The sequence below is a fragment of the Primulina tabacum genome, chromosome 16 (genome assembly GCF_025594145.1).
Source record: "Primulina tabacum isolate GXHZ01 chromosome 16, ASM2559414v2, whole genome shotgun sequence".
In the NCBI taxonomy this organism is placed as follows: domain Eukaryota; kingdom Viridiplantae; phylum Streptophyta; class Magnoliopsida; order Lamiales; family Gesneriaceae; genus Primulina; species Primulina tabacum.
The window spans coordinates 33,236,146-33,260,413 of record NC_134565.1 but is presented as its reverse complement, the minus strand read 5'-3'; the positions used below and the strand labels follow the sequence as shown (position 1 = coordinate 33,260,413).

Sequence of the window (24,268 nt, the reverse complement as noted above, 5' to 3'; positions counted from 1 at the left end):
TGATTCAGAAAAAAAAAAAAAAAAATTACTTGTTCTTGAAATGTGACGTTGAATGATGAGATGATAAATGAAAAATAACAATAAAATAACTATTTTTTTAACCTCGATTATTATAAAACTTGTGTGGAATGATGATACAAAGATGTTGCATCTCATCATCGCACAAAAGGTCGCTAAGATCTATATTTTGATAAGAGTTTGAATATCTTAAAGATAACAATTGAACATTTGAATATCAATTATATTATAATATCCGAAACATAACTTTTTTGGTAAAGTATTCAAATGGCAAGAAAATAGTGGCAATTAATTAGTGAGGGCCCAGTTGGATTAATTCGTTGAAATATGGGATTTTATCAGTTGTTCACATTTTAATTGTTTGATTTTTTTTGTGTGTCTATATATAGATATATATTCTTTTGAAAGAATTTATTATTTCAGAATCAATATACCTAATAAACAATTCTCATCAAAATTTATGACACCTCGTCCACCGGTATTCAAGTTAGACAAAAACTTGTGTGACGGGTCGTATTTTGTGATATGGATTTCTTATTTGGGTCCTCCATGAAAAAGTATTAATTTTTATGCTAAGAGTATTATTTTTTTTTGTAAATATCGGTAGGATTGACTCATTTTACAGATAAAAATTCGTGAGATCATCTCACAAAAAACCTACTCTTCGAGTTATTTGATTTCACAAGTATAAAGTCAGAACTTAAATATTTAGTACGATATTCGTTGAACCTAATATGAGGACAAGACACAAACTATATTTAAATGGAATAAAAAAACAACTCATTGATTCGACTTGCCATAAAAAAATTAAATGGAATAAAACAACTCATTGATTCGACTTGCCATAAAAAAATTAAATGGAATAAAACAACTCATTGATTCGACTTGCCATAAAAAAATATACGATATCATTAATGAAACCCTCGAAATCCTATATTTTTCGAAGGATATATACAATATTCGCTTCCTCAATGATCATACTCCATGCACAAATAAATAACGTTATATATATATATATATATATATATATATATATATATATGTATATAATTAATATTAGAATAATTAATTTCTACTCAAATTATTACAATTTCAATTTCCTGGACTCGAGAAAATTCTTCTTTCTGCAGTCGTGCGATTGGAGATACTCAAGAAAGCTAGCAAAATCTGTATCTTTGTACCGCCTCGGGCTTCCCTCGTTGATAAGCTTAGGCGACGGACGCACCGTACTTGTGATTGGAAGACTGTGCAAGGATGCAACTGAAACGCGATACTTTGTAGTATTTACAAGAACTCTGTGTAACACGCTTTTGTATCTACCATTGCTGAATATCTACGTACAAACGCAAATCGATGGAACTCAGTCTTAATATATCTTAATATACAGAGATTGTATACTATATATATGTGTGTGTACGTATGTTTATGTCTATGTATACCTCGAGGTGATCTCCGACGTTTACGACAAAGGATCCCGGCACGGGTTGGACGGTGACCCATTTATCTCGGTGGTGTATCTGGAGACCCTTGACCTCGTCTTGTAGCAGCAAAGTGAGTAACCCATAGTCTGAATGAGGTGGCATTCCAAGGGTCAAATCAGGTTCGGGGCATGGCGGGTAGCAGTTAACCACCATTAGCTGGCTCCCATTCTCGAATTCTTTCGATAATAATGATAATGAGTCATCGGCATCGTCATTCTTGTCTGATTCTGTTCCCTTCTTGTCTTTTAGCCCCAGGCTCTCCACTATGGCTTCCACCAACATTAGGAACAAGAATCTCGTTTCTTCGGCGTACGCAGCCACCAATTGCCTATAAAAGTTCGCTGTTTTTTAGCACGATGTAGGGTTTAATATGGTGTATATTGCTCGTATAGGATTTGGAAAAACAACAGTTCTGGAATTTGAGACAAACATGTTTGTACGTAGGATAATTTAACTTCATACGTGTGTTTGTACGTGTTGACATAATAATTCTCGTACTTGACGTTTGTTGTGGTCCTAACCTGAAATCCAGCGGAGTAGAAGGCCAATGATGAAGAACATCTTGTATAGGGTGACACACCAACTTCAAAAAATCTCTCCAACAAAAGACGCCATCGTTGGCCTGATTGAAACTGGTCCCGTATCGCACCGGCGAGCTCGTGTCCGCCGACATGTACTTTTCTCTTTCGCTTAACGGCAACTCGAAAAATCTTCGGCTCACGTTCACCATGTTGCTGATGATCTCATCTGGGATTCCATGATTCACAAGCTGCAACAAAAATGTAATTTTCTGTCCATTAACTCAGGTTGTAATTTTTAAAAGAAAACGCATAATGTGATTAGATCATGCAAACTTTCGCCTACTTTTCCTCAATTTTGGTTTCTTATAAATCAAAAGCTTCTGTTTATGAGAGATGATCAATGATATTTTTTATATTTTTAACGCCTTTTGTATATATATTAGCCATATGTATTGATTTAATATCTAAAAATACATATATACATACATATATGTATGTGTCTATTTTATTAAAGGTGTACGGTGAAGCTTCTCCAGAACTTTAGATAAGAACATAATCTGATTCAAGATAAACCTTGATGATTTATCTTTGAAATCAAAGAGAAAAAACTATCAAGGTTAAGCGGTTTTTTCTTAAAAAAAAAAAACACTTTCACTTCTTGGCTTCTCAATGCTGTTCGGGAAGAACAAGCTACCAACCTGGAAAAACCCATAATTTTCGCAGGCGTGGGCGAGAGATTTTAGAACTTGTGCTCTATTACATCCCTGTAATTCAGCAAAATCAATTACAGGCAGCTGAAGATTGATCTCCGATTCGCTGGATTTTTCGGTATCGATCACATTTGGCCTATCAGAAACAGGCAGAATGTACTTCCGGGGAACATGCTCGATCCCACTTTCATACAGGTTTTTTACTCCTTTCTGGTACTGGATTTCCAGGGAATCCTGATTCCTTAGTTTCCCCCAGACTGCCATTGCTGGAGGCATTTTTTATAATACAAATGGAATATGAATGGATACAGAGAGTGTTGAAGGAATGGGATCAATATAACATGTGTATATCCCACCTGAATTATTATCCTCTCGTGAATGGATAGCTGGATAGAAGAAGATGGGAATCAAGAAAACCAAAATGTGTGTATTTATAGTGATAAATTTCACAGAACCGCTTGTGTTTTTCTTTTTTTGACAAAGTCTAAAAAATAATCAACAATTAATAGTTGACATTATCGTATCCATATTATTTTATGACATACGCAGCATACATGTGTGAAATCATCTCGAAAGACAAAATCTTTTTTCCAATGCAATGAAAACTAAAAAATATGATGTATTTACTTCTTGTTTCTAATTTGAGAAAGTGATTAAGTTAAATTTGGTTTCGACGAGGCATTAAGTTTTATTTTTTATATATAATTAGTAACATGACATCTTATAAATCAATAATTACGTTAGCATTTAACACTTTTTATATTCATGGAGACAAAAAAATGATTGGATTTTAAATTTTTTTTTTTTTTTTGGGGGGGGGGGGGGGGGGGGGGGGGTGGCGGTGTGGAGGGGTAAATCTAGAGGCTGCCGTGTAAAGAGGGGATCTAAATTGGAGGCTGTGGTGTATTTGAAAAACAGCAGGCAGTTTTGAGACAAAAAATGGTTTTGGTTTTATTATGTAGGTTCCATGTACTGGTTTCTGATATTATACTATGTAAATCGTTGACAATTGGGTACGACGAGTAGATGTTGTAGGGACAGGAGACTCCCATCCATAGATTTCACCCTATTGAATTTTCATTTTTATATTATATTTGTTTTTTTTTTCCTTGCAATTTAAGGTCTTCTCAATTTAATCTTATTAATTAATAACGTCTTTTGCTATATTATTTCAAACAACAAGATTGACACTACAAAACCCATGTGTTTGACAAATTATAGTGCAATCTCATTTCATCTTCGTCTCCAAAGACTTTAAAGCCTTGATTTTATATAATGTGTACATAGTTATTTGAAGTAGTACTTGAGGCAAATTAAAGCACATAAACCTTAGACGTAAGGCTTCGGGAGTAAGATAGTATTTGTAAATACTTAAAAAATTTGATTGTGAACTTTTCCTTCACAAAGTTTTGCAAATTTATATATTTTTTAAAAAAAGTCTATAATCAATTTTTTAACCATTTGCAAATAATACCTAAAATGTAGATCTAAATCAAGTATAGCTTCTCTTCATGGCGTTCAATTCATGAGTTGTATATATATTTGTTTTTAACAGTAGAATAACTTTCTTGGCACAACAATTTTTACTTTCAGTTCAATAATTTGTCAAACTTTGGTATGTATAAATTGTTTTAATTTTCGGCTATTTAAATCTAATTACTGACATAATGTCATGCACATCAACAGGTGGAATAGGACTAAAAACCCAAAAAATCGAAGTTACTCGCATGCTTAAATCCACTCAAATTTCGCTTACGAACTGATAAATCATAGGTCAAGCTAAAACATAAATTTATTTAATGCTATATCTGGTAGACATTATGATCATTTAGATTACATTTGGTGATAAAAAACAGATGAAATCGTTACCAAATCAGGAAAATTCAGGAGAACGCAGTACTGTTGTAACATGCGAACGCTGCTCAAACCAACCCTGAGAGTAATATAGTGGATCATCAACCTTCCGACATTCAAGTCAGTGTTATCCAAATATAACGATTTTTATCTGACTACGCCCCTTAGGGAATTAATCATGAAAATTTGTCACAAAATAGTACATAGTTTCTATCGCAAATAACCAAAATAGATGGACCCTCGGATATTCTTGAAATCTGATACATGTGTACCTGTCACTAATTTTAGGTAGACACGGCCTCTGTATGTTAGGGCTTTGAATTAGTTAAACCATCCACATGTTTACACTGTGTACATTATTTTCGAGACTTGGTTTGTTCTTGTCACGCCATTCTTGACTTTACACTCATTTTGATTTGACGCTGCTGAATTACAGTTGTAGGTAATACGACTTGGTCAACTTGAAATGGGGCTCAGAGCCAGTACACAAGATTTGGCCAACCCGCGGGGAATTGCTAGCAATTCCCCAGTCATAACTCAAATTTGGCTTGATGTCGACTCGTTTTGCGACTAAAGTCAAGCTTGAAATTTGATTAGCTCCTTCAATTGGTCGACACTCTTGTCAGGGGGGTAAGCAGGTCGAATCTGCTAAAGAAGCTTGGTCCACTGAATGTTGTAAGTCAACCTCGAATATGTCACGTCTTGGACCACACAAATGCAATTACATAATGAAATGTTTAAATTCGAGTATTAAATATTTTAAGAAATAAAATAAAATTTATTTCAAATACATTTATGTTTAAATTCGAGTATTAAATATTTTTTATACTTAGTTATCATGACAATATCATAATTATAAAAAGTAATTATTCATTGTACTGAAATTTAAAATTATTATATTTAAATATGAATTATATCATAAAAACTAGTGAGAGACTAAACTTTAATTTGAATTAACAAAGTAAAAATACAAATAATTTAAAAGAATGCACTACAACAATAAATGGCTATTGTGACATTTTTTTGTACACACTTTTAATTAAATGTTGTTACAAATACTTAATAATGATACTTGTAAAAAATTAATAATGTGTAAAATAAAAAAACATATTAGATTAGTTATCATGACATTTTTAATTGATGTCATCTTTTATATGGAGGAGAACAATTACTTTTCCCACATCGTAAAAAATCATTAAAAAACTTAAAAATTTCACTATAAATAAGTGTGAGAATATTTGGGTTAGATAAATATTGGAGGAGGGAAAATAATTGTCTCCCTCCATATAAAAAATGACATCAATTAAAAATGTCAAGATAACTAATCTAATATGTTTTTTTATTCTCACATTTATTTTATCTAATTTTTCCTCCTCCTATATTTATCCAACCCAAATATTCTCACATTTGTTATTGTCACTATAAATAACATACACGACACTTTTAGTTGTCATTATAAATGATTTTAACTGACATATAAATTTTTCATTATTAATATAATAACAATGCATCTATAAATGTATTTAAACATGAGTTTTCATGACATTTAAAATTGTCATTATATGAATAATTAGTAACACGTATGAAGTTGTCATTAACATCTTATAATGACATTAAAAAATGTCAGTAAGTTTAAGACGACTTGGAATAGATGACATTTGTTGGAGGTATCACTAAAACTTAAATGTCCCTAAATATTGAATATGATGACATTTATGAATGTCACCATGATGATTTTAAAAAATAAAACGTAAATAGATAAAATTACATATCGACACTGTACTAACTATATTATCAATATTAACAGTAAGAGATGTAACTTCGGTCAATTAACCAATGAAGGTCGGCTTCCGCTGTAGCAAATAAAAAAAAAAAACCAATGAAGGTCGGCTAACCAATTAGGGTCCGAATCATCAATAATAATGTGTTTTTTTTTATAATTAACTTAAAAGTAAAAAAATTGGTCCAAAAATACCGTGGACCGAGAATATTTGTAAAAGTACAGCAAATAATTGTCTCTACTGATTAGAGAAATCGAAATACAATGTTTGAACTGTTGTATGGTTTAAGAGATTTGAATTGCACTGTTACCGCTAGCTATAACTTTTGATAAAGTGGCAATCATTCGATCCTACAATTGATATCACGAGTTTGATTCTCATTGATTGCAAGAAGTGCAATTTATGAGTGAAATAATATTATTGCAAATTTATAAGTTTAAATACATAGAGTTTAAAGTTCATGTATTTCTAAGAAAAGTTTTAGGAGGTTTGAGACCGTCTCGCGGGTCAATTTTATTAAAAAAATATCTGATCCGACCCAAATCAAGAAAATATATTATTATTATTATTTTATGTCAAATGTATTACTTTTCATGTAAAATATGGATAGATCAATTCATCTCACATATATAGATACATAGAACCGTCTCACAATAAATACTTAATCCGTAATTGCACCAGTCTTAGTAATGTGTAGCTGTGCCATAATATACCTAAAAAAGTTAATTAATTAATTAAAAACCTTTTCAGCCAGCATGTAATTTAAAATGTGAATATATATATAAGAAATATATATATATATATATATATATATATATATATATATATATATAAGAAATTATCTGAACTGAAATACCAATATAATAAGAGGGTCAACGGGTACGTATCCAACTCATCAATTTTAAATTGCATACACGTTTCTTAATTAAATTATTGTCTTTAAAATTGTCGAGGCTAATGTACATGCATGTCTCTAGACGAATTAATTATTTTATATTTTGACCATTCATTCTTAAAATTAATTCATATTAATGATATATGATGCTTCACAAAACACTCGAAACATCAACATCATTATTTCATAATATTTTATGATACTATAAAATTTAAACTCCTGACTCGATATGAAAATTTTAAAACTCATATTTTATGAAATAAGATGTTAAATATTTTTTAAATTTTATTAAAATTTATGAATGTATGATGATCAATATATAAATTAGTTATATCAGATTTTTTTTCTATTTTTGAAAATCCTTACATGATATAAAATTTTAATTAAAGTTAGATTATTATGTTAGCACGAAGTTTACTCAATACACACTAAAAGATAACGATCGTGAGTTTCATTATAAGTAAAAAAATTAACTAAATTTTTCAAAGCACAAATAAAAGACAAAAATTTGTGTGAGACGGTCTCACGGGTCATATTTTGTGAAACATATCTCTTATTTGGGTCATCCATGAAAAAGTATTATTTTTTATGCTAAGTGTATTATTTTTTATTGTGAATATCGGTAGAATTGACCCGTATCACAAATAAAGATTCGTGAGATCAGTTTCACGAGAAACCTACTTCAAATAAAATATATAGTTGACATAAAAAATTCAAGAACAACTACGCCTATACGTATAATCCCACACCATGCATATACAGTAGTTGACATAAAAAATTTATTTTAAAAATACTTCAATATATTATACAGTATTTTGGGGACTTCTGTTTTTGACACGTTACATATCACTATAATTTATCCGCAAGGGTGGTTTATTATAATATGTTATCACAACAACTCAAAGGTACAAAATCCAAAGTTATTTTAGTTTAATTATATATGTATATGTATATTAAAAAATTATAGGTAAACTAATAATATTAATAAAGACTCCGACAGGTGTAGTTACAATCCAAAAGTCTTCTACATTAATTTTAAATGCATAAAACCTGGTTGGATATGGAAGCTTTGTTGGTGGTTAAACTTTTTGTGTTAATCATTCGTTACAATTGGTATCAGAATCAAGGTCATGAGTTCAATTATCATTGACTGCAAGGAATGCAATCAATTAATAAGAGTAAGAGATCGTTGGGTTAAAAAATGGTCCCTATTAGGTACAGTAATCGAAACGTGATGCTTGAGTTGTTTTAAGACTTAAAAGATTTCATCTGCATTGTTACCATGTAACCTTTAATAAAACGTCAAATACATCGTCTTAACAACAAAAAAGTTAGATTCTATGCACGGGTGACACTTACAAACTAAGAAAAGTGCATTAAAACTTTTAAAATTTTATGAAATTAATTCGCATATATAAAGTAAATAAAAGTGATACACCATGGGTCCACTAGGTCCAGACCACTTGTGGGGGCCTCTTAGCCCATCTCCAACTTGAGCGTTGGAGGGGCTACGCCAGGACACCCTCCTGACCCCCTTCTAACGATTTTACTTGTGATTTCAGGTTCAGGGTAATTTCAAAACCTGCGTCTGGACTAGTGACACTTACTGAAAACGGACCCTAAATTTCCCGTGAGTATCAAAAAGTATTACAACAAAACTAATTACATACCTGAATTCATTTTTCAAATGAATTTCTTGATATATCCCACCTGCGTGCACCATTTTCACGTGTTATCCACTTTTATATCCTTAACAATTTTTGAGCCGCAGGATATCTACCAAGTTAATATAATTTATTAAGAATGGTTGGATCGATTCGTCTATTTGATTGGGGTATAAAGGAGTTAATTAAGTTCTCTAAAAAAAATTTAAGATTTATCTCAATATTTTTTTAATTTTCTAGTGGTATTCGAGTTGCTAGCTCATCGTATTAATTTTACTGATTCGATTCAAAATCGGGAAAAATGCGTCTTCGGATCTGTTATATTTCGAAAAAAAATTGGATCTATTTTTTTAATAATATAAATAATTGTTACTTACAAATTAAAGATTAATTTCATTTCGGATATCATATTAGTTATCTAATTATCACATATATACATAAACATCATGGATCAAACGAAAAGCTCGCAAGTCGACTCGCGATCTTCAGAACGTATCGGCGTGGCTAAGCCTACAGTCCTTGTTCAAGCTGCTGGTTAAACTCTTATTTTGATTACTTCACCACAATTTTTATATTAGTTTGACACAAATATATTAATATAAGATATTTAATATTTGACAATAATATTTTATAAAGATTAACGATTACTTTGTCGATGCAGAGATGTAAATTGTTCTCATATACACTGATGTACATTAATAACGAATATGAAAGATGTTTGACATTTGAGAAAACTGGCATTTTAAAAGCAGTAATGATGGAAATTAAATATAATTTATAAAAAAGGAAACAAAGAAAGTCAAATAATGGAATTAATTTCTTCTAGATGTGTTACATAGGTTTGTTAAGATCATGAAATTGATTAAAAGAGAATGAACAAGAAATGTAGAAAAAATCTCCACATAATTCGGTTAGGTTAACAACACACGAAATTTTATTCCGTTAGTTAAGATCAACAAGCCAGCAAAATATGAATGCACAGAAAGAGGCTCGCTCAACTGAGTTGAACAATAATGTGGTTAGGCTCGTGGTTAGTTAGTTTATGCACGTTCGGAGATCAAGTTTTCATACACACCACTTCTTTCATTTCTGAAAAGTTATAACTAGAAGACTTTGATAATTACAAGTGACTCGCGACAATCAACTTCAACAGAACTTATCTTTGGCCTACTGAAACTTCCTAGCTGACTTAAAACTGAAAAAGTATTATCAATAAGATTTTTCTTATCAGCTACAAGTATTTCAGAACTGATACAATATAGCACAAATGATCCTCACAAAGATCGAATAAGACTTTAAGCATGTGTTTTAGCGGTTCATGATCAGTTGGGCTTTCACTGACTTAGTATATCGACATTTATTCAAAGTAAAGTGTAGTCTGAAAGGTTCAATCCTTACCTTATTATAGATGAATTCTAACATTCAAATATGAATGGCTCTTTTTAAATCGAATTTATTATCTATTGCCAAAAATGACATCTAAGAGCCACGTATAATTATATTTTCCTAAAATAGTATAGACAGATGATGCACAAGGATTCTGACATTTAACGATTCTTAAAATATGTTATGTACGGAATATACTCTCCTATTTTGTAAGTCTGACCGAAGAATATTACTCTTATCGTTTAAGAGAATAATCTAAGATACGAATTGTGTGATACATTTATCTCACATTGATCGAAAATAAAAGTGTAAAAAGCTATATAAGGACTATAATTAGATTTTTATAACAATTTGGATTAACCATTTTCTTAAAACGTATTTGCAGTCGTGCATACGCGAGCCTGAACCTGGGGCGTGACAAATTGTGTCTGACTGGTATATGATCACTAATGCTTGAAGTGTCTAACTGATACAAACTTGAGATAATCATCAGTTTTCTTTTAAGAGATCAGTCATCTACGAGAATTCAGTTCAATTTAATAAACAATCAAACTTATTCAGTTCGACAACCTTTAGATTATTTTGAGAATCGTCAAAAAAATTAATTGTGGGTGGTTATATATATATATATATATATATATATATATATATATTCCATTTGGAGGCTTGAATAATTAATTTACCTTAAAAAATTTGCTTTTGTGGGCACTTGTAACATATATGAATATGTTTATTTGAATTGTTTAAAATAGATTGTATATCGATGGGATACGTGTGATATTGTAAGCCAGCAAAAGTCAATCAATAAAAATGGTGTCATTGGGGGAAAGAGTCGACGACGTGTGGTTAGGGTTGATATTTTTACGCTGTGTGTGTTTTGTCCTTTGTTCCCCATTCGTTGCATGCTTGGTATCTATATGTCATTTTCTGTATTTATACATTCACATGTCAACGCTTAACATCTGGTCTACATTTCACCTATATATGATCATTTCATTGGTATTACTTTTTTTTTTTTCCCCAAAATATCAAGGAGACTCGTGAAATGTTATGGACACGGATTTTCATTTAAGTACGTTGGGTGTAATAAATATTCATTTTACGAAAGACATTCATTGTGTGGTGTTTAATTTGTTGTATGGTTTTAAATATTCGAATTACAATTATATCAATAGTTTTATTTTTTGGTAGAGTGAAAAACACTCGATCATACATAATAATTAAAACAAAATTTCAAATATCACAAAAGGTCCATTCATGGCCGTACCTTTTGTGAGGCCAAGGAGTCCACCGCCTCAGGGCCCGGTCCTTGAAGGGATCCAACATATATATTTTAAATTGATGACATGTTGAAATAAATTATTTTTGGCTCAATATTAAATTAAAAGAAGAGTAATCTAATTATTTTTTGTTTATAATTGATCAAACTCGATTTTTTCTTCAAATTCAGTTTGAACAGTTGAAATAATATCAAGAGACTTTAGGGCATTTGTTGATTTTGGAGAAGTTAACAAGTTAGTCTTTAACTATCTTGATGAAGTATTGTATAGAAATTCAACATTTTTTAAAGATGTTACAATATTTGACAAAACTAAATGATTTATTCTTAAATACTTATATTACCTATAAGATTCTGTTAACTATCCTAGTAACAGTTAGATAAGTAGAAAGAAACTTATTGAAGTTGAAGTTAATAAACACTTAGCTTCGATCAATAATATCACAAAATAGACTAAATGTACTAGCTATGTTGTTAATTGACAAAGAAATTATCTGAAACCTAGATTATACAAATTTGATATATATTTTTCTCCTAAAATAGCTAGACAATTGTTATTTATGTAATTATTTCAAATATTTATTGACTTGTTTTTTTATATAATATATTGTTTCTTGCGTATTTATTGTATTTATTATTTGCTAACTGAATTTTAGCATAATTTATAGCAATAAGATAACTCATTTTTAAATTTTCGCTTCAGACCCTATCGAACACAGGTATGGCTCTGAGTCCAGGCATAGATAGATAGATAGATAGATAGATAGATAGATAGAGTCGTCGTATGTTTTCTTCGGATCACTTTCTAATGACATTGAATTGTGAACTTCTGATATAAATTCATGAAATAAACGATATGATATTGTTTATGGCAAAAGATCGAGACCCCATTTAAAGCGACTAATTAAAGCACATATATTAAAATTTCCAACACTAAAAATTTGTTGAAAATTTGCGAGTTTTTGCAAATTTAAATCATTTTTTGTCTAAAAAACTTGTGCTTATCTAGGCATGCTTGATTCCCAAAATCGATTAACAACCATAGATTTTTATATAAAAATCAGTGTGTTTATTATTATATGTGAAGAAAAAGCAATGGAACATATACTTTTGTTTGGTTGTAATTTTCCAGTAACCTCAGAGAAAACGTGTTTCGAGCTTCCCTGGCTTCCATGTGTCGTGCTGACGTCTTTCTGCCTATCTAAAAAATGGTGTGTGATTCGATCTGCATCGTAGAATTTTACACTAAACGACATTTATTATATAATAATATAAAATAAAAAAGATATAATTAAAATTTAATATTACATAAATTTAATGTTTTTTTTCTCAAAAATGAAACATAAAACGCGACAAAGATCTATCTACTAATGATTGATCGAAAACACGCTTACTAGTTTGTATGGTCACCCTTTGTCGTACGATCTCCTTGTCGTTCACAGCTTTCATCTTTTGGAGTTGTCGTGTCTCTTATGTCTTTTCTAAGGAACGAGACAAAATCTTTTTTGGAGAATATATTCTCTTTTTAGTCACAAGATAATCAATTATTTTATTATAAAAAAATTCATATGAGATCGTGCTGTAAACCAATTTTAACAGACAAATATCCAATTTAATCCAATCTATTAAAATAATATATTATTTTTATATCAAAAATATTACTTTTTATTGTAAATATTGACCGGATCCAATATTACTTGTTTGTGAATTAATCGTTAAAATAACAAAAATAAAGAATGCAGAAATCCTAAATTTTCTCCCTTTTAGATACATACTGAACTGAATGTAGACGAAAACTTTGACAAAATAATAATATAAAAAAATTGAAGTGATAAGATTAGAATATTTACAAATCATCCAAATCAATAACAATTATAATTGCCATATAAACCACTAATTAAATCATTTTTGTTCTTAAATGTTTAAAATGCCATATAAACCAATAATTCAATAAAATAAAATTAATTAAATAAATTTTTATGCAAGAAGATATCGACATCAATAAAAATTTAAGACCCCAAAAACCGAATTTTTCTTTTTTGTTCGTAATTCTTAATTATTAATAATAATAAATATTAAAAATAAATAATAATGATAAAGAATATGATGGGGGATAGATTTCAATGCTGGCTTCTACGTCCAAGTGTCGATTTAAGGTTGGGTTTGAGTAAAGCCGCCCAAACTAAAATTTAAGGGCCCAATTTAATTATTGTGATCCAACCCGTTTTACAGGCCCAATAAATTAGCTAGTATAGTTTAACATCCAAAAATTTGTACACAGGGGTAAGATATTGGGTCCATAAAGTCAAAAGAGCAGGTCTGTTGTGATAAAATATCACATGTTTATATCTATTAGACAGTTTTATAAGAATTTTTGTTAAAGTTAAAAAAACACGAGAAATTAAAATTCATCGTAGTTTTTGAATTTGATAGAAAAATGAGTTATATTACATTGCTAAATAATTGTCATCCAAATAAAAATTTCGCCATTGACCTACATTGATGTGAACCACAGAGGATTTAGTTTCATTTAAATGATATAGAGAGAGCTTTCATCATATTAACTCTTCTCGATTCAACTTTGTATTATTTGTGTTATTTTATATCTAACATAATTGAGATAATCGGAGATGTATAGAGTCGAAAATTAAATAAATACATATAGATCAACTTTGGATCATGCCACAAAAAATTGTCTGTAGAAAATATCTAAATTGATAAAATATGTGAATGTTTGAACAGTAGTTATAAATTCGATTTTTCCTACCAACACTTTCTCGGATGATCTGTCATATACGCCATACGGCTTGTTCAGTGCGAGTTATTTAACTGGTGTGGTTTGGGTGTTAATGCGGAGGTTTACCCAATACACATCGAAAAGCAGTGGTTGTAGGTTCCAGCGTCATTTTAAAAAATAAAATTGAAAGTAATTTACAAATATGCATTTCCTTGCAATATACACAAGTTTAAGGTTTATTTTTTAACTTTACAAGGGAAAAAAAAAACTAAAACAAAAAAAAAAAATAGTGGCCAACCAAATAAACAAGTCATAAAGCTATTCTGGGCATTATTTTTATTTAAAGAAAACATAGAAAACTAAGGTGTATTGGGCAACACGGGATCCACGAGCTGACGACTCTTCCTTTTCCCTCTCAAAAATGAAAAAATCCAGTATATAACTCCAGCAGTAAAGAAGCTGAAGAACCAAGCATTGTTGTAAATTACAGTGAAAATACCCGGACTCGAACTCAAGATCCCAAGTTTAAGCAAGAAACCAGGAATCACAGGCAAGATTCCTAGGATCAGTGCCCATAATGCTGTCAAATTGTATCCACCAGAGTAATAATACATCCCTTCAGGATTCAGTGTGTACAAATCACTTAAACTCAATATCGAACCTCGAATCAGATAGTAATCCACCAAGACTATCCCACCAATAGGTCCCAACAATGCAGAATACCCAACTAGCCACGTATAAACGAAGCTTTCGCTGGACTGGAGCAGACGCCATGGTTGAAAAGCAATCCCAAGAACTGCGGTAAGGATCGCTCCTCTTCGAAAATTGAACGTTGAAGGGCTCAGATTGACTAGTGCATTTGCAGGAGCAACAACATTTGCAGCAATGTTGGTAGTAATGGTGGCAAGGCTTATGCCGAAAATGGCTAGAATTTTAGAAAAGAATCCACCGCCAATTTGTTCTAAAAGTCGGATAGGATTAGATATCACACTCCCAAAAATCACTTTTGTTGATGATGTTACTGCTAGGCCTACAAATGTGAATGCACCCATGAAAATGGGTAGCCCGATTTGGCCCATAATTTGATCCGATTCGGTCTTGGCGTATCTAGTGAAATCCGGGATGTTCAACGCAACAGTAGCCCAGAAACTGATATTTGCAGTTAAAGAAGGGAAGAAAAGTGGCCAAAATTCAAGATTTGTAAGCCTCGAGGATAAGGATAACATGTGGCTGAATCCACCGGCATTTGTATATGACCAGATAAGAAGACAAGAAGTTAAAAACATAAGAATCGGGGCAGAGTATTTTTCAAGCTCCCTAATCCCATCAATGCCATTCCAAACAATCGCCAATTGAGCCACCCAAAATGCAATAAAACAAGCAAATTCAAGGGGGGAAGTTCCGAGCCAAGATAAAGGTTTCGCAAAGGATGATTCTTTAACAAATCTTGGCAAAAGAATGAAAATCGCTTCACCCCCAATCCAAGATTCAATCTCATACCAGCCACAGCCAACGAGAGCTCTAAGAAGAGTGGGAATATGTGCACGCCGGATACCAAAGCTTGACCTAGCCAAAACAGGGAACGAAATCCCATACCGAGCCCCGGGATTGCCTGTCAGGATTAAAGGGATTAACAGGATAAAATTTGCAGCAACAACAGTAGCAATCCCTTGCCACCAAGCCATTCCAAGATCAACCAAACTTCCAGCTAAGTAATATGTGGGCACTCCCACCACAAGGCCGACCCACAAACTAGCCATTTCGAGACCGGATAAAGTCCGTTGAGCCGAAGTTGTCGGATTAAGGTCATCATTTGTTAACGTGGGATCAGGTTCAAATTCATCAAGAATGATGGGATTTAACTGGGATTGAGCACTTTCTTTAGCCCTGAGAGAAAAAAAGGCGAATCTTTTTGCAGAAGTATTTGGTTGGAGATGGATTACAGTTTTGTTTGGGACTTTATTGAAAGGGAAATTGGTTTCGGTGGTGGGAAAGAGAGCCATGGCTGTAGGGATGGGAATGGAGATGGAGACTACACAATCTGGACACCATGGTTACTTAGGAACAAGATATTCTGATTGGCTTTAATTTGGAATCTCTTTTAATGATTGGAGATACTACTGTTATATATAAGACAAAAATTTGGGTAAGAACGAGTCTTATTTTATAAGACAGATCTTTTATTTGAGTCATGCATAAAAAAATATTATTTTTTATGTTAAGAGTTCGTTAATCGTCTCTTCGACTTCTCCAGCACCACATTTGCTGCCAACCAATAAATTCAATTCTTCTTATCATTTATCTTCTTTTTATTTACTTTTATGCTTCTTACCATTTATTTTTTTATTTCTTGTTTTTTTCCTCACTTTGTATTTCACTTTTGTGAATGGCAGAAAACTAATTGTATGCTTTCCCCTAACAGGATGCTACAACTATTATTATTTTAAAAAAAGAAAGAAAAAAAAAACTGGCTTTAGTTTGATGAATTGCGTCCGAATACATAAAAGTTGTGCGTTGATGGAAGAATTTGATTTGAAAAAATGAATTTAAGTTAGTGATGGATTTGAACGATGAATTTGAAATGACAACGGATTTCAAAATAGATTTAAAGAATGTACTGCTCTTTTATATGGTATATTCAAATTTCACCGCTGTCGTATGACATTTTTCTTGTAGTGTAGACTCGAGAGCTGACATTCAAATAATTATGAATACGTACTAGTAATCGATTTATTTTGATGTATATGTGTTTGGGCCAAAAATATGCCAACCGTTAATTGTCCATGTCCGTGAATTTATGTTGACCAACAAATTAAAAGACGCTCGTCAAATTAAAGAGTTTGAATATATACAGCGTGTATATAGGAGAAGATCATGAGAAAAAAATATGAGCATATCGTGAGCCGTGGGAAGAGCGTAAAAACCTTCCAGCAGTATGCAAAAAAGGAACTCATGGACAGAAGAGATAACATCATAAATCTCGAACAAATTCTTGCAACTATATGCAGAAATCTTAGTCATAGTTTCACGTTTTCAATTTCCATATTTCAGTACCACAAGCCGTTCTTGTTCATATTTCAATATTTTTCTTTTTTATATTTTATGTCTTATAAATTTTTACGTTTTATTGAAAATATAAATGTATCAAAAATTTGTATAGTTTTTTATTTTGACGCTATATTTATTTATTGAAAATATAAATTCATAGTCATCTTGATTTTAAAGTTAGATTTTTTTATTTTTCTTGCATTTTTATACTTCACACATCCACGTCACATGAATATTATGAGCACAACATTAGAACCGTGCATGTAACATTTCTTGATAATATAATGACCAATTGCAGTCCAGCTGTCAAATTTCATGCAACATTAATATATATATAAACCAATAAAATTTCTATGTCCCACAGCCGGATTCAGCTCCACCTGTTGCATTTATCACCACAATTTTAAATCCTACAATCCTAAATCAATCTTAAATATAACGCGTGTTCATTTTTCTTCTATATATATAAACAATACATACCGTTGTGCCATTCATATATCAGACAAAAATCTTCTCTTGTTCATTTCTTATTTCTTACTGACCCACTGTTTTCTTGAATCCACGTCTCAAAAACAGACACAGAAAAGGATTCCTGAATGAAATCTAAGGCAGAATCTACTAGATCGTGATCTATGGAGGGAGTGACTTCACCGCCTGGATCACAAACTAGAGCACACTCCAGTTCATTTTTATCTCCATTGCTGATTTCCACGGTGGGCATAGTTGTCACATCTGTGGCCATAATCGTCTACCATTTATTCCTCGTCAAGTACTTCTTGAGGCGGCGACAGGAACTCACCACCACAGCTGCGCGACCCGTGCCGTTCGTCTCACCCGGAGTGGAGAAGAAAGTTCTCGACGCCATCCCTGTTCTTGCGTTCTCCGCCGTGAAAGGCGGTGACCAGTACCTCCGATTGGATCAAGAAGAATGTGTCGTGTGTCTAGGGGGTTTGGAGGACGAAGATCTGGTCCGATCACTGCCTAACTGCAAGCACGCTTTTCATGTTCCATGCATCGATCAATGGTTTCTTGCCCACACGAGCTGCCCCCTGTGCAGGTCCCCGATTCTGACGCAAGACAATCCCCAAGAAACTTCGGCAGATACCGCGCAGACAAATTACAATCCTGACGAAGAAGCTTGTTACACGCCGGATAACATGGAACCATCACTGCCGAATGCACGACGCTCTGGACTGCTCCGTCACTGTATGTCGTTGGAGCTGCCGCACGCGGCGGAGATGAAATCTCCGCAACGTTCGATCGGCGGATTGAATCGATCCATTTCAATGGACCCATCTTTTGTTGTGATTGACATCCAAAATGAAGGAGAAATCAGATCGAGTAATCCCGGGATTGCTTCATCTTCTTCGAGGGGTAAACAGAAGAGGAGTGAATCGTATAGGACGATACCAGTTAACCAACTTCATCGTATGTCGTCCAAGTTGAGAAGATCATTTTCAAGGTTACGGCGGGGGTAGCTTCGATGATACAGCCCACGTGTATTGGATGGACAAGATTTACACATATACGTGATTTTAAAAATATTAATGGACCTATGTATGTGTGGCTATATTTGGGCTCTTGATTCTGTTACGAGACAGTGTCCTATGTGGAAGATGAAATCAACCACGGCTGTAGAAGGGAAGTCAAGTTGGGCCTGTTCTTCCATACTGAATAAATCTTCATTTCTTTATTTAATTTTTATTTAAAAAATAAATAAATAAATTTTGTGTTATGTATAAAAATTAATTAATATTGGGAGAGAAGTATAACTCTCTTGTTATCTGCAATCAGGAGAAAACATTTGCATCAATCAGTACATCAGTACACATCAGACATGATTTTCTTGTATTTCTTGTAATAAAATTATCATTTTCTCATTTCAAAGAATTGGTTAATAGTCCAATAACAAATATAATTAGTAGATTTTATAAGTCTTTCTCCGTCAAAACAATGTGTTTTTTTTACTCTTCTAAATTTAGACCGAAAGAGATAAAATAACAACAAACTCTATTTTATTTTATATAATTTTATTTGCGAACGCGACTATACAATGAATCTATATAGCGAATTACATAGTATTCAATCAGTTACTTTATAAAAATGAGTAATTTAAGTTATCGAAATATGAATGTTAGAAATTTAAATGTGATTCCTACATATTCAAGATGTATATCAATCAGTATGATGGAATGTATGATGTTTTGGGAAAAATTATAATTGGTTATAAATGTTATTAGTTTCAAATGCTCTACTTATATATCAATCATGGTTAGATTTAACACGCGACATAGTAAATATTTAGTTATTTTAATTAATTAACTAAATGAAATTGTTACATGAAAATGGAGATGCAGTTATTGGCAATTGAAAAGTCAAGGGTAATCTTAGGATTACTAATTTCAGAAACTTTAGAGCAATTAGATAATGGAGCATCAAACGGACAATCGTGTCTTTGGACAATTTTTTGGTATTTTCGCTGAGAGAGACAAATTTTATCGATATTTATAATAAAAATTAATATTTTTTCAACAATCTAACATTAAAATTTAATAAAAATAAAAGATAACTTGGTAAGTGCTACCTTTCAAGTCAGGGCTAATCAAACTCAGATAGCTTGGTCTCTCCATTGAAGACGACAATCGATTTTTTCTTTTAGGGTTTTCGATCCTCTTTCTGATCCCTTTGGAATTCATCCGACAATCGACGACTTACACCATTTCAAAGTCATGTTCAAGAATTTTTGGTAATCATTTGTTTCTGAAATCAATCGGTTTCCATTGAAAGGAAGTAATGATTTAATATTAATTGATGCATTGAACTTTTTTCTGTTTTACATGATTTATTTGCCTTTCGCGACGAGACTTTTGCTTTATCAGGCCTGGAATTTATCAATCTTTTATTGTTTCTAATCGAATTGTAGGAATTCTCAGGAGGAGCAATCTCAGCCACGGCCACAGGAGATACCTACAAATTCGTGGTATCCCCCTTCTGTTGTTGGTTCACCAAGCTCTTCACGCCCGGCGACGCCTGGCGCTGGCTCCAGCAGTTCTAGCGGCTTCACTGTGTCAATACCTGTAGATCGACAAAACTCTCTGGTGAATGTTTCACCTGCAGAAGCCGCTGGCATCATTGCTTCGTTGAAAGATAAAAGGTGAGTTCTTTGTATCATTAAGTTGCATGGGATGATTAATCCTGAATTTCATTTTTTCTTCCAATGTTTTCAACCTATTAAATAATTCTACTTTTCATCAATTTTGTTCTGTGTTGTAAGGCATTAGTTCCTGCTCGGTGAAGTTGTAAAAATATGATTTTTTTGAGTACCTTAATAGGAAGAGAAATTCGATGACTTTATCACATTGTCGTTCCTGACCTGTACCAATCAACAGTTTAACTGAAGATCAGTCAAGGGCGTTAGACGATCTCATGGTGATAAATGTTAATAAAGGAAAAATGAAGAAAGATTATGTTACAAGTTCAACTTTCATTGGTTCATAACGACGCTATTTCTAATTTCGTCCAGTTGGAGGATTATTCCTCCACTCCTTCTATATCTTGGGATTTGCATCTGCGGAGGGATCCGAGGGATCTTTGTTAGGATCTTTAGAGAGTGTCGGATTGGTTGAAGGGTTGAATATACCAGGGTGTGGGTTGGGGATTGTTAAGGAGTTTTCTAAGTCAAATCATTTTATGAGTCTTTATTTTCGATTAGGGATGTCCCCGTGTTCCCGTTCTTTAATGTCATTTGGAAAAGCCCTATCCCATCTAAGGTTCAAATATTCTCGTGGACTGCAGTGCTGGGTAAATTGCTCACTTGTGATATGATGCAAAAGAAATGGTCTTTGTGTGCTCTGTGTCCTAATTGGTGTGTTTTGTGTCGGAAGGAGGTGGAGAATTAGGATCATATATTTATTCAGTGTTCTTTCACGAGAATTCTTTGGTTCGAAGCTTTGGAGGAGATGAATTTGGTATGTGTAGTTCCGAGATAAAAAAAACAAAAAACAAACAAACAAACAATTGTGTCATTTTGTTCTTTGTTGGGCTCATTCTTGATTATTTTTGTTGATTTTCAGGCATTACTTGTTTGGGTATGCTTTGGTTAAATCTAGTCTTCTTTTAGGCCCATGTGGTAACTATAAGCAGGTTCTTATAAGGCACTTAAGCGAAATTTATGTATATCCTTTTTCCTTGATACTTTGAGTTTTAATATTGAATTAAGAGTATTATTTGTGCTCTTCTCGAACAAAAGATTTTATAGGAGCCTGATCTTTGTGGCAATCGAAACTCGATTTATCATCGTCATATAATAGCTGTTTGGATGTGGCATCTACAAATTGATACCAGGTTCCGACCTCTTTATTAGTAAATGGTCGGGGTTCGTACCTAACGTGTGGCTTAGGTTCCTGCAAGATGTATAAGCAACAGGTTGAAGCTTTCTATGATAGTGTAGGCCTTTGTTGAACTAGCAATTTTGTGGATTTGTTTATCATATTTTTATGTGTCTTATTGATATATTTCCGGGGTTCACATCTAATTCTTCAATTAGTTTGTTCTTTATCTCCTCACATAAGATAGTGATGAAGTGTGAAAGTGAGTGTCACATGTTAGATACTGCTTTTAAGCTTTCTCTATTTGTTTAGAATCCAATTATCTTAACATTATCACATTCTCTTACTTTGTCATCTGCAGAAAAATTAATATAAACGTGTATGTAAATAATTTTGGCAGTAAATTGTCATATATCTGTAAACTTGTAGAGTGTCTCGTCATCTTCCCATTTTTTGATGTTTCAGTGTTGATGAGCTGAGGAAGTTCCTATCCGACAAGGAGGCATATCAGAACCTCTTACTTTCACTTGAACCTGTCCAAACTCAAAACAGGGTAAGTTACATTTCGTGGTTTTTATAATACGCCCGCACTCCACTGTTCAATCATCTTACTTGAACAGGGTTCACATGCCGGGTTCGGCACTTTTTCTAAGATAGGTTTTTTTAGAATTATGTGCGATACGAGTGTCTTAAGTAGGTAAAAACAATAATTTTGGGGCCTTTTATGTTGTGTCATAATGACATACCTTTTCAATTGACGAATTCTAATAATTTTAACCTTCCATTTGCTTCTGAACATTTAAAAGGGGTGTGACTGTTTCTTGAAGCCAATCATTGTTTTTTTTATCGATCTGAGTTTTTTCGTTTAATGCATGTCAAAAAATACGCTGGACTGTCTCTTGTCATTTGATATGATTTGAGTTTCTTTTGTCTTTGCACTCACACATGACTCCTCTCATTTTGACACTGTATTTTCTTCATCCACACCATTGCGAGTTTAATTGCCAGAACTATTTTGACACACTTCGCTATTTTCTTTATAACCAAATTAGGTCAGAGATGAACTGAGGAACGAAACACTGCAGCTTGCTAGTAAATTCTTTATTTACTTTTGCTTTAATTTCTATTTGAGTGCAAGACCACATTATGATCATAATCAAATAAAATTGTTGATATTTCGCTTGCAGGAGAGAATCTGGAAAAAGAACCACGCATAATGGAGCTTAGGAATCAGGTAAAGTTTTTGCCCTCTGAGAAGGCATATTCTTTATATTTTCCTTCAACATTTAATTTAGCTGTAAGTAAATGATTGAAATCATGATTATCTACTTTTTGTGGCTTCAGTGTAGAATCATTCGAACAACAGAGCTGGCCTCTGCACAAGAAAAACTGCATGATTTAGAGAGGAAAATGGAAGAAACAATGAAATATTATTCTCCCTCTTCTCTCCTGGATAGACTACAAGGTAGTTTTAACTGCATGCTTTGTACAGCTTATTTGTTACTCTTACATGTTTTGTATTGAACTTTAAAATTTGGAAGCAGTAACCCAGTCTCTTTCTTGGTTTCACATACAAGTATCTGTTTCGACTAGGAGGAAAGTGATTCTTACACACTCATTACAATCAGAGTCTTATCCTGTTTGACTAGTCCAGTCCCTTTTTTCCCAATTGCCCCAGAATTATCTGATTTAAGTTGGGCTTTACTTATTATGATCTGTTGATTATACAACAAATCTTTCTCCCTTCTTCCGCTCACATTTTTTTTCATTTTTCATGAAACACGATACTTATTTCCTGCATCATATATATAATTCATTCTTCTTGACAAACTTGATTGAACTTTTGCGCCTCGGATCTTGAACTTTTCCTCGTGCATTTCTTTAAGCCTAAACTTGCACGACATTTGCGTATGACCGAAGGGACAGATGTTTTCCTCAAAACCATGCCTATGGTTTTCAAGGAGTCTGGAAATTGAAATTATTGAACTACTTATCATCAATACGACTGTTGTCTGATCGATAGTCGTGGTTGCATTGTGTAGCTGCAATGAATGACACAGAAGAGGAATCCAATGTCTTTCACAGGCAGCTTCTTGACAGAGAGAACGATCTACCAGCTTTTGTACAAAAATACAAGAAGATGCGCTACACTTTCCATAAACGCTCTATCACCCATCTTTCTGCAAGGACATCATTCACGGCTTGAATGTTTCCATGTGTACGTGTCACCAAACAAAAATCTGTTATTCGAAGTTGTGTGATTTCTCCTGTAACTAGGTAGTAAGATTTTTATTTCATGTAAACCTGATTTGGGATTTTTGAATAGGCGACACCTGCTTGTCTCTCTTTGTAGTTCAACCTTTCGCTTGAATATCATGTCAAAATTTCTGGTGAAATCTTTGGTTGAAAGATATTTTTGGAAATATACTTTTGAATAATGTATTGGAGAATGAGATGTATTTATAGTTTTATTTTTTGACTGAAATAATTTTTACTGCAATTGTTATTATGTAAGAATGTTGAATGAGTTAGATTATTTAGTTTTTATCAGAATATATAGAAAAAG

The 24,268-nt window shown here is 32.6% G+C and overlaps 4 protein-coding genes across 5 annotated transcripts; 2 read left to right on the top strand and 2 right to left on the bottom strand.

Annotated features, from left to right (window-relative positions):
* Positions 1–929: 929 nt before the first annotated feature.
* On the bottom strand, positions 930–3,138 carry LOC142529078 (putative 2-oxoglutarate-dependent dioxygenase SLC1). The gene is made up of 4 exons (XM_075634472.1): positions 2,719–3,138; positions 2,021–2,268; positions 1,458–1,827; positions 930–1,351 (listed from the first exon to the last, which is right to left on the bottom strand). The coding sequence occupies exons 1-4, from the start codon at positions 3,004–3,006 to the stop codon at positions 1,103–1,105; spliced, it is 1,155 nt and encodes a 384-aa protein (XP_075490587.1). The 5' UTR covers positions 3,007–3,138; the 3' UTR covers positions 930–1,102.
* An 11,381-nt stretch (positions 3,139–14,519) lies between these two features.
* LOC142528729 (purine-uracil permease NCS1-like) lies at positions 14,520–16,432 on the bottom strand. Its single transcript, XM_075633858.1, has one exon. The coding sequence runs from the start codon at positions 16,327–16,329 to the stop codon at positions 14,686–14,688; it is 1,644 nt and encodes a 547-aa protein (XP_075489973.1). The 5' UTR covers positions 16,330–16,432; the 3' UTR covers positions 14,520–14,685.
* Positions 16,433–17,801: 1,369 nt separating this feature from the next.
* LOC142528730 (RING-H2 finger protein ATL64-like) lies at positions 17,802–19,167 on the top strand. Its single transcript, XM_075633859.1, has one exon. It carries the CDS (start codon positions 18,007–18,009, stop codon positions 18,850–18,852), a length of 846 nt encoding a protein of 281 aa, XP_075489974.1. The 5' UTR covers positions 17,802–18,006; the 3' UTR covers positions 18,853–19,167.
* A 781-nt stretch (positions 19,168–19,948) lies between these two features.
* LOC142528731 (vacuolar protein-sorting-associated protein 37 homolog 1-like) lies at positions 19,949–24,198 on the top strand. 2 transcript variants are annotated; one of them, XM_075633860.1, is made up of 7 exons: positions 19,949–20,120; positions 20,298–20,528; positions 22,168–22,255; positions 22,755–22,794; positions 22,890–22,936; positions 23,047–23,167; positions 23,745–24,198. In XM_075633860.1, exons 1-7 carry the CDS (start codon positions 20,104–20,106, stop codon positions 23,906–23,908), a joined length of 708 nt encoding a protein of 235 aa, XP_075489975.1. In that variant the 5' UTR covers positions 19,949–20,103; the 3' UTR covers positions 23,909–24,198. The 2 variants fall into 2 exon arrangements, with proteins under 2 accessions (XP_075489975.1, XP_075489976.1); XM_075633861.1 differs by having other exon boundaries at positions 23,623–23,842.
* Positions 24,199–24,268: the final 70 nt, after the last annotated feature.

Coding starts and splice junctions, on each gene's coding strand:
- LOC142529078 (XM_075634472.1), bottom strand. CDS start 3,006: ATGCCTCCAGCAATGGCAGTCTGGGGGAAACTAAGGAATCAGGATTCC. Junction 1,828..2,020: donor TCTACTCCGCTGGATTTCAG/GTTAGGACCACA, acceptor GAACTTTTATAG/GCAATTGGTGGCTGCGTACG. Junction 1,352..1,457: donor ACGTCGGAGATCACCTCGAG/GTATACATAGAC, acceptor GTTTGTACGTAG/ATATTCAGCAATGGTAGATA.
- LOC142528729 (XM_075633858.1), bottom strand. CDS start 16,329: ATGGCTCTCTTTCCCACCACCGAAACCAATTTCCCTTTCAATAAAGTC.
- LOC142528730 (XM_075633859.1), top strand. CDS start 18,007: ATGGAGGGAGTGACTTCACCGCCTGGATCACAAACTAGAGCACACTCC.
- LOC142528731 (XM_075633860.1), top strand. Junction 22,795..22,889: donor CGAAACACTGCAGCTTGCTA/GTAAATTCTTTA, acceptor TTTCGCTTGCAG/GAGAGAATCTGGAAAAAGAA. Junction 22,937..23,046: donor TAATGGAGCTTAGGAATCAG/GTAAAGTTTTTG, acceptor TTGTGGCTTCAG/TGTAGAATCATTCGAACAAC.